General features: G+C 44.0%; 2 protein-coding genes across 3 annotated transcripts; both read right to left on the minus strand.

Moving 5' to 3' along the window:
• Positions 1 to 1304: 1304 nt before the first annotated feature.
• LOC308125675 (uncharacterized protein) lies at positions 1305 to 5358 on the minus strand. Of its 2 annotated transcripts, none has more exons than XM_080489600.1 (5): positions 4931 to 5358; positions 4625 to 4656; positions 3997 to 4164; positions 2833 to 2915; positions 1305 to 2166 (listed from the first exon to the last, which is right to left on the minus strand). In XM_080489600.1, the coding sequence occupies exons 1-5, from the start codon at positions 4995 to 4997 to the stop codon at positions 1914 to 1916; spliced, it is 603 nt and encodes a 200-aa protein (XP_080345726.1). In that variant the 5' UTR covers positions 4998 to 5358; the 3' UTR covers positions 1305 to 1913. The 2 variants fall into 2 exon arrangements, with proteins under 2 accessions (XP_080345726.1, XP_080345727.1); XM_080489601.1 differs by having other exon boundaries at positions 1310 to 2166; positions 2842 to 2915; positions 4931 to 5075.
• A 927-nt stretch (positions 5359 to 6285) lies between these two features.
• Positions 6286 to 9226, minus strand: rrs1 (ribosome biogenesis regulator 1 homolog). Its single transcript, XM_080489590.1, has one exon. The coding sequence runs from the start codon at positions 9204 to 9206 to the stop codon at positions 7998 to 8000; it is 1209 nt and encodes a 402-aa protein (XP_080345716.1). The 5' UTR covers positions 9207 to 9226; the 3' UTR covers positions 6286 to 7997.
• Between the last annotated feature and the right edge of the window lie 631 nt (positions 9227 to 9857).

A 9857-nucleotide genomic window follows, 5' to 3' on the forward strand; every position in this document is an offset into this window, starting at 1 on the left:
CCGTCTATGTATCAGACTCAGTGAAGTATGCTTGTCTTTGTTTTTTAATGTCCACCTTGTACATTAAAGACATGAATTAGAGCCTGAATGGCGCCCGACAAAACCTTCCTCTCCTCCCGCACACACCCGTGAGTGAGTGCACCAACTCTCTCTCTCTCTCTCACACACACACACACACACACACACACGCACACACTGCTTTGTCTTTGTGTATGCTAGACAGCAGATGGCAGCCCATTATAGGGCTGACAGAGCAGTCATCTGGCAGGCACCCCATTACCCCTCCTCCCTCCCCTCCACCTCTCCCAAAGACACCCAACACAGCACAGCAGGGGCAGGACGCTTTTAGGCGGGAGAGTCCACAGCCCTGAGTTGTGTGTGTTAAAAATGGACCCTGGCCTTTCGGCCTGATATAGGTCACTGTTTCCACTGTTGTGAGTCAGCAGCATGTGAGGTAAGCCAGGCTCACATCTGACAAGGATTTTCCTCTGCAGCAACACTAACTAAATGAAATGGCTTCCTTCAATTTGAATAGGAATTGATGTATAACTGCACTTCATGTTGTCTGATCTGAACCCCTAACATTTCTCTAAATACATGAGCTCAAACATGCTAGAATGTCTTTGTTTTACATGCTTCATTACTGATCTCCAAAGTTTCTCAGTAATTTCTCTGGTATAAAACCGAGTAGCCAATAGCAGATTATTTCTATGAGTGAGTGCAGTGGGAAGGCTCGCTCACATATTCACCCCATGAATTGGAGTTAGCTCACAGGACCAGTGGCACTGTCTCTCTTTTGTAACATTAACACCCTTTTCCCGTGCAAAACAAGCCTCCCAAACACTGGCCCCAGAGTGACTGCCTCCTACAGCCTTTATCACAAAGGATTATACAACATTGAATATCAAACAGCAGGGGTGGAGGGAGGGCTGGATTTCCTCACGGAGGTCAAGGCCAAAGTTAGGGATTGGGTTTGCTGTTTGTGTGCCCCTGGAAAGAGGCAGTCTACAGCCCACCCTACGTAGCGATCCTGCCACGACTGGGAGGCACCGCAGAAGAAGCCTACATGCAACTTCTGAGAGCTGCTTTGGTGTTGCTGGGGCAACTGACACAATCCTTTGGTGAGGCTTTCAGCAGGCCTCAATCACACTTCCTTTTGCTCTAAAGAGTTTTTTTTCTTCTTCTTTCACTTCAGCTCTGGTAAATAGGAGAGAGGCCCAACACGTTCAAAAGAAAATGAACAGGAGCTTAAGTATTAAATAATATGTTGAGGCATGTTTCTACTGAAATGAAAAGGTCTCAGCCAGGAATGGTTTGCTGGTTTTTAATCATCATCTGTTCAGTAATTACTTGCATATAATATAGTAATAACATAAAACACATGTACAAATGAGCTTAAGAAAGATTAAAGGACAAAACAGACAAGAGATAAAGATTTCATGAAGTTGAGAGCATCAACATGTTTTCATTACAAAGCTTTGTTAACTGCTAGCACATATGTTTACACTGACTGTATTATACATTTCCAAAAGCATTTGATGTTGAATACCTGGGCAGAAAAGAACAGCAGCTCACCTCAGTCACATTCAAACTTTCTGACATGTTTGGTTGAGATCACACCCCCTTCAGTGATGTCACAGCACGTCCTGTCCATCACATGCAATGTGCAAACGCCCTGCATGACATGACATCACTAATTGGGGTGCCTAAAACCTCCCTTGCATTCTGGAAATGCAGCCAAGTCAAAAATGTCAAGAGCACCTGATATGGCACAAGCAGAGACTCATGTCAGGATTTTCAGGACTTGTTGCATTTCCCAGAAGCCCCACCGCTTATACCCAACCTCTCCTCTGACACAGTTTCACCAGTTTGAACCCGGCGCAGCCAAACAGCACAGGGAGGGGAGCTTCTCTTTAGTCGCCCTCGAAGGCCCCATTGGTGGCTCCTTGGCATTCACCCTTTTTCCGGCACTTGGACAAGATCCTGTGGAGCAGGCTCGGGGATCGGAGCATGTGAGGCTGGGAGGCCACAGGCTGAGGCAGAGGGATCTGGGGCCTCTGCACCAGGAAGGGGCCCTGGCGCTCACCCTGGCTCCCGTCCAGCCCTACTCCCCCTACTCCCCCTCCTCCTTTGCTCCTTCTCTTCAGGGCCTGCAGAACGTATCCACTGGGGGACAAAGAGGAAATAACAAACACAAAGGCCCTGTTTATTCCTTATGACCCAAATACCTCTGCTAGTAGACAGGATGGGCTGTGCAGGGAGACCCGTGTTTACCTTATGTGTCTTTTATCTCACATAAATCATCCTTGTCTGCGTACAAACTAAACAGGAAACAATGTAATGATGGACATGAGCTATTCAAATTGTCAAATACAGAATAAAACCCTGCGTTTGAGTCACACTGTACATTTCCAGTCCTTTAGACGATGAATAACAGTGTTTTGTTTCCCTCTCACTCCTTTTTTGGCCCTAATGAGATGCTGGGAGAAGGGATTGACGTGCGTGTGTGTGTGTGTGTGTGTGTGTGTGTGTGTGTGTGTGTGTGTGTGTGTGTGTGTGTGTGTGTGTGTGTGTGTGTGTGTGTGTGTGTGTGTGTGTGTGTGGGTGTAGGGGGCTTTGCAATCAGTGTGCTTTGTTAACTAATGAGGGACGAGAGGGGCCACCTGTTCAGGGGCGCTGGGCGGAGAGCATTGGGAAGGGAATTGGAGATGGGGGGATGTGGAGGAACATCTGCCGGATGCTGAGTGTGCGTCCACGGTGTGAACACTTGTTGGGACAGTGGGGGTGTCACATGTAATTGGTGATGAGGTTATTGCTTGTGTTTACACTTACTTTCCGTACCTGCCAGGTTCATTGTCCCCGGCTGAGGGCCTCAGAGACACACTCCTCCTCAGGCCTTTGGAAGACAGACTTGCCTGAAAGTAGAGACAAGAAAGTGTTTCAGTTGGAAAATAATAAGAAACAAAAGTCCTGAAAGCTGCAGGCTCACTTCAATTCTGTCCTCAATCTATTCTGTCACATATTCAAAATATCCTAATAAACCACGAATAACGTTTTACTTTTAGAACTTTTTAAATTAACTTTATTTTGTATTTATAAGGTGTGGTTATGCATGTTGAAGCAGCCAAATGTAATATGACATTATCAACATGATAGAAGAGCATGACAATATTTTCCTGGTTTGAGGATTAGCAGCTTTTACTCCTTAAATCTATCACTTTTAATGTGTCAAACATATTTCAAACAAAATCTCAACAGTTTAAAGCTAAAAAATTATAATAGACGTCCATCTCCTCCTTTTTAGTTATTTTCTGCTTAAAAAAATTATATAACAATTTGGTCGACTTTTTTTTTCTCTATGTTATTTTCTTTGTTTCTTCAATCTAACACATTTTCAGACTACCAACAGTGTAGACCAATCAGCACGCAGATACAGAAATTTAAGTCAAGTCAGAGTGATTTACATTGATAAATGTACCATTACACTTTTTGTCCAATCAGGTTAATTAAGTATGAAGTTTATTCTTGTTAGCTCAATTTATTGTGCAGGTGAGGCGCATCATAACAGTTCTTCCTTTTTGTGTAACTTTAAAAACATATTACTTCAGTTGACTTTATTTCCTATAACATTGAAGGTTTCTGTGAGATGAAAAAGAAACAGATTGAGAAAAATGTCAAAAATCAAAAAAGGATGACGTTTTATAATTTTAACTTTTCTTGGTGAAGCTCCAGAATTCCAAAATACAGTTTTCCATAATTACATTTAATCAGAAGCTGACCATCTTCTCAACGAAAATGGTTTTTTTTTGTCTCGTGACAATGATACTGAGATATTTTCTTCATTTTACATGCGCCTGTGGGAGTTTTGTCCAACAGGCTGAGGCTCCACTGGTAACAATGTTTTGGAAAAATACAAAATCCGACACAGAAACTCTGACGTGTCCTCACACTGCAGGCACTGTCCAGCCACGCTGCCTTAGTGAGCACACCACCCACCTGGCCCAGCTCCATCACACATGAGGCGGGGAAGTATCCCTGCTGGCCACCCTGCAGCCTCCCAAACCACCTCTCCTCCTCGTGCTTGGACAGCACCAGGATGACGTCACCTGGAGACAGCGCCAGCTCATCTGGCCAGTGAGGCTTGTAGCTGCGCACCACTACCATCTGGTGGACAGAGGAGGAGTTACACGACAGTTTCACTTGATTCAGTTTTAGTTACAGTCACACTGGGTTTAAAGGCATGTTGTGTTGTCTTCTGTGGGACTATTAACACTTGACTGACTGTGTTCAAATCCTTCAGGCTCAGTGAAAGGAGAGGATTACTTGTCAGGACTTGGAGATTAACCTGTGTGCGGTGAAATAGAAACCCTAAATCCCGGTCTACTCTTGATTATCTGTTCTACCTAAAAATGGCCCATGTTTGTCAGAGGGCTCAAACACACTCAAGAGCATTAAAACAATGCAGGGAAGTTTACATAACTTCAATGTCACATTCATGTGGGGGATGTTGTTCTGGAATTTCTTCCTTCTTACAGAATTCGGTATGAGACTAACTGAAGAATACAAACGCAAACTAACAAGAGTTTGCCTCTAAAACGATGAAGTAAAAGAAGTTTGAACTTGCCTTTTCAGATTCTGCTCGGTAACGACAGCGCCCTGTTAACCAATGGCAGTGACAATGAATCAGCAGAGAACAAAAAGGCTTGTCTAAACATTTGTCACAACTGCAAATATACATTAGTGTTTATTTTCATAACTGCACGTACACATGCGTCATCATCAGTAAAAAGACAGACCCCAGGGAGAGCGAAATGAGGATCTCCAGCATTATTTATTCATCAGCTGATACCGATATACCCTCTTGCCCCCAGTAACAACCTAAATAATGTCATGCTACGCCACGCTTCACTGCAGATATGATTCCACTCACCTTGTGGAGCAAGGACAGTGGTGAAGACTTCAAAGTGTTCATTGCTGTGCATGTAGATGCGCTGCATCTTGACGATCTGATGCCTTCACTCTGACAGAGGCTCCTGCGTTCTCCCTCTCCCTCTCCCTCTGCACTACCTTTAAATAAATGCAGCTGACTAATCCACTGCAGCACTGACCGGAGCTGGACGCAAGAAACAACACATCCTCCCCAGGGTGAAACACACAAGCATGAACAATGCGGGGAGAGAAAACAAAACAATCCCACATCATAGGGCAAAGATCTGAGCCCCTATCAATTAAAAGATTAAAATAAGATGTCAGAGACCTGTTTTTAACATTTAAGGTATTGAATGAAAAAGACAAACTCATTCTTAGAGCTCATGCTTGATCTAACCTTCTTCATGTCAGTCTATTGTTTTTTTGACCATCTGGTCACATGCATGACAAGTTTAGAGGTCAGTGCTGCCGTTCGTTCTGATGTGAATGAGGATTTATCATTTTACCTCTTCTAGGGAGCCTGATTGATTTAGAGTTATTGACTGTGTCCCACTTCCCAGTGGCCTGGCAAAGAATGGACAGAGATGAATGGGCTGGGGCTGGGGTGGCGGACTGCTCAACAGATGGTGATTGAAATCCCACCGCCTCCCCTCTCCTGCCCCGGTGTGACGGAGCTTGGCTGTGAGCTTGTGTCAGCGTTTAGAAAGCATCCATCAATATGAATCACTCAGCCAAACAATCATATCTGCACAATGGAGCAGCCTGTAACCATACAGAAAAAGAGCATTTATGCAAAGCAAGGAAACATTTAGAAATGGTTTATTAACTTAATCCCTAACAGGACACATGAGCCCTTCATTTTGTATTCTATTTGCAGTCCAAGTCAACAGGAAAGACAATTGAACTCCTGTCAGGAGGGTTAGGGATTAACTTGGCCCTCTTTACTTGTTTACTGAAAAACACCTCTGACTGGATGAAACAGATCACATTATCTGAGGCGTATAGGTATTTAGATTGGTTTTTAAAAACTGGCAGAGCCGGTAAACATCCCTACAGAGCACGAAATGCCAATCAAACACACAGTACACTCAGAAAAGTCAGATGACCTTGGTTGCCTTCCGATATACTAAAGATCAAGCTTCGGGCATTGTGAGGGATCTGTTGCACCTCTCACCGCTCCTAAATCAGTGTGATGCCTCCAGTCTAGACACCAAGGCCAAAGCAAAGCCTTTATATAACCCAAACCACAGCTAAGCTGCTTACAAAACCAATCGGACGCACACTTCTCAGAAGGAGAAAGTAGATGAACACTGCAACTGAGAGATCAATCTTTTTTTTTTTTTTTTTTTTAAATCATGTGAACTACAAAGTTACATATGAAAGCATTCAGTCCCTCTGGTCCATTAATAAAACATATAGATCACATCATGTCTGCAGCTGAAAGGCCGGCACAACCCACCTGAATACAAATACTGATTCTCAACTCAACAGTCAAATGTACACCACCAAACAGTTCAAATGTTCAAATGACAGATTTAACCGAGCTACTTGCACCGAGTATCTATTGAATTCAAGGTCTTATTTGTTTATTTTGACATATTAAAGGATTTAACATTCTGAACTGTCTTCAGACCTATAATTTACATTTGGATAGATTTTTAGAAAAATAGACTCCGCTATCATATTTAAAAATAGATCTTTAAGACATTTACTGATTTAAATCAATGACACAGATATCCACAACTGCAACTAGAGCACAGTGGGAATATATATATATATATACACATATCAGTTATTTCAACAAGGTACCTTCATTATATTTTAGATTTGTTAAACACCAATTAATATTTCAAACATTTTCTGTAATAATTTTAATAGATTTTGTGTGCACACCATGAAAATAGACTAAGAACATTTCAGAAGATCACAAAAACACGAGATATTCTAGTTTATGAATCTAGAGAAGGGATTAACACTTTTTTTTTTTTTTAATTTTGGGGATAAACCTGTACTATTCTGATGTTATTAAACATGATTTTTTTTAAATTAATTCTTACTGACAGCAGCTTTTTCAAAGCAGCCTGGTTGAATTTCAAACATATTTGTCATGCATATTCTCATCAAAACCAAACTGTTTTATATATTTGAGGAAAAAGCAAGAGTACCAGTACAGATATTGTAGTTGAGGGCAAACAGATTCAAATAGTAAAGTTTAATTTAAGACACTCTGCAATATGCCGATGTTTAGATATCTTCAGATGACCAAAAAAAAACGTAAAATGTGAATACAAATGTCGGCACCTTTTGTTTGTATTAACTATCGTCATTGCGGTCTGCTTTTATAATTGCAACAACAAAGCCTCCTAAGTACATTTTTGACACGTAGAACTATATCTTTGTTTTGTTTCTTGACAATTCAAACAGCCATCCCAATTTTGAAACTGCTCTATCCAGCAAAACACACGGATAGCAATTACACTCAGGAGTACGTTTTGGGCCGCAGGATAAAAAAATTCATTCCTAAAAAGAAACTTTCTCCAAACATATTAAATGAATAATTGTATCCTGAAAAATGTTAAGTTCACAAGTGATATTAAAGGGTGTTGACTCGTGCAGGGTGGGACAAACACTGAAAAAACAACCTAGTCAGCATGCAGGGAAGTAGCTTCAAGAGAAACATTAATTATATCTATAGATGGATATTCTGAGAAAAACCAAATGTTTCCTGGTGAGATACTCCATTAAAATGTGTCAAATAGAATACATGTATGCATTAGGCGTTCAATAAGACAAAAGGGAAGAGTCACTATTTGAATTTAAGCTGCAATAGTAATGTGTATTTGTAAAGGGTTTTTTTCCATTTATGTTACAGTTTCATTCATTTCAGTTTCCCATAAATGCTGCGAGCACCTCAGTGTTAACCTGGATCACAGGACAGGAGCCACACATATACAGTCACAACATCACAACTGTCAGTCCAAGGTGAATCCAACAGTCACATTTAATCATGAATGTCCAGAAGCTTTGAAGCCGAAGGCACATAGATGTTATAAGACAGGACTCTAGAGTCAGTGTTTACCAGGTTTGCCTTTCTTCCCCCCTCCTGCTGCTGCTTTCCCTGCTCCAGGCCTTCCTCCCCCAGGTTTTCCCCCAGGCCTTCCTCCCCCAGGTTTTCCTCCAGGCATACCTCCCCCAGGTTTTCCTCCAGGCCTCCCTCCGCCAGGTTTTCCTCCAGGCCTCCCTCCCCCAGGTTTTCCTCCAGGCCTTCCTCCCCCAGGTTTTCCACCTGCTCTGCCCTTGCCTCCCTGTCCTTTGCCCTTCCCTGGCATGTTGCCCCTGCGCCCCTTCTTCCCCGCCCCCCTCTTGTATTTGGCCGCAGCTTCCTCTCTGTCCTCCTCCCTCATCTGCCTGTTGACGGCCTTGGTGATGTCCAGTTTGGGCTTCTTGCTGTCCATGACTCTCAGAAGCTCCAGCTGCTTCTGCTTCTCGCCCGAAAAGTCCCCGATGACGGGCTCGAACTTCCTCTTCTTGCCGGAGCTCTTGGCCGGCTTCTCCCTGGGCAGGCCCTCCTGGAACCGGCCCATGGAGGCCGTGGAGGTCTTGGCCACGCTCACAGCTCGGCCCAGCTCGTCCTTGGACTGTTGGGCTTTGGGGGTCAGACCACCGACCCCCGGGACTTTGACTTTCTGCGCCCTGGCGATGTTTCTCAGCCTGTTGAACTCGTTCCTGGCCACCCGCTCCTTCTTGGCCGTGGCGCGCTTGGCGAACTGGTCCTCGTTGGGGTCTGCGGTCTCCGGCACCTCGATCAGCCACTCCTTGGTGTCGTCGTTGGCCCGCTTGTAGCCCCACCGCCGCCTCCACTCCTTCGCCGTCTCATCCCAAACCAGATTGGTCTTCTTCTTCTTCTGTATGCCTTTAAGCTTCGCGAACTCTTCCCACTTGGTCGGGGGCCTGGGCTTCGGGGGAGGCTTCTCCCTGGGCAGCCGGGTCGCTGGGTCGGGTAGTTTAGCCACGATCGTCCCCTCCACCGTCTCCGTGGGCAGTTTCCATATCTCGTTGATGAGAAGCTGCGTGTTGTCTCGAGCCAGCGACCTGAAGAAGTCCTGCTTCTTCTGCCCCTTCAGGTCCCGCAGCTCGATGCGGTTTTTGTCACAAGCGAGCAGGTTTCCGGTGTCGAACTCCAGGTCCAGCTCCTTCTGGACAGTGATGCTTTTCAGCTTTTCTGCCTCTTCTTGCTCGGCTTTGGCCAGCAGCTCCTCCACACTGCACGCGGCCATGTTGGCTCATGCGTCTTTACGCACGTGCGCAACAGAAACACAGAGCTGAGACTGAAATAACTTCCGGGTCACATAAAAGTAGAAGTTCTCCATGTGTCCATCAGGAGGCGATGGGGTTTCGCTTGTTATATAGAGCATCAACATCCAGACAAAGTACAAGAAGCAGCAGCCTTGAAAACGAAATAAAATACTGCACACAACAGAACTATCCGGAGATTTAAAAACAAAGTACTGGACAAAACTGAATAAACACAGCTGATTAAGGATTATGTTTGCAAATACTATTTAACTGTGTGTATCTATGAGCAGAAGTAACTGTAGCTGGAGTCAGACGCAAACTAAAACATAAACACAAAAAATTATATTGATACTTAGGCGAGCACAATATATACCTAACTAAATTATAAGTAAAGAAGTGTCACATAATAGTAAACGGATTTCACTTATATTGTGCTTTTCCAGTCCTCAAACTGCTTTATGGTCAATCAAATTCACACGGGCAGCTGCCATGTAAGGTGCTAAACCCCATCCACTGGCAGCTTTTTGCTGTTCACTGTCTTGCTCAAGGACCCTTTGATATGTGAACAGGGGGAGACGGGGAATTGAATTAGCAACCTTCCGATTGAGAGTCGACCCCTCTACCAACCAAGC

Source organism: Lipophrys pholis (assembly GCF_963383615.2).
Source record: "Lipophrys pholis genome assembly, chromosome: 20".
In the NCBI taxonomy this organism is placed as follows: Eukaryota; Metazoa; Chordata; class Actinopteri; order Blenniiformes; family Blenniidae; genus Lipophrys; species Lipophrys pholis.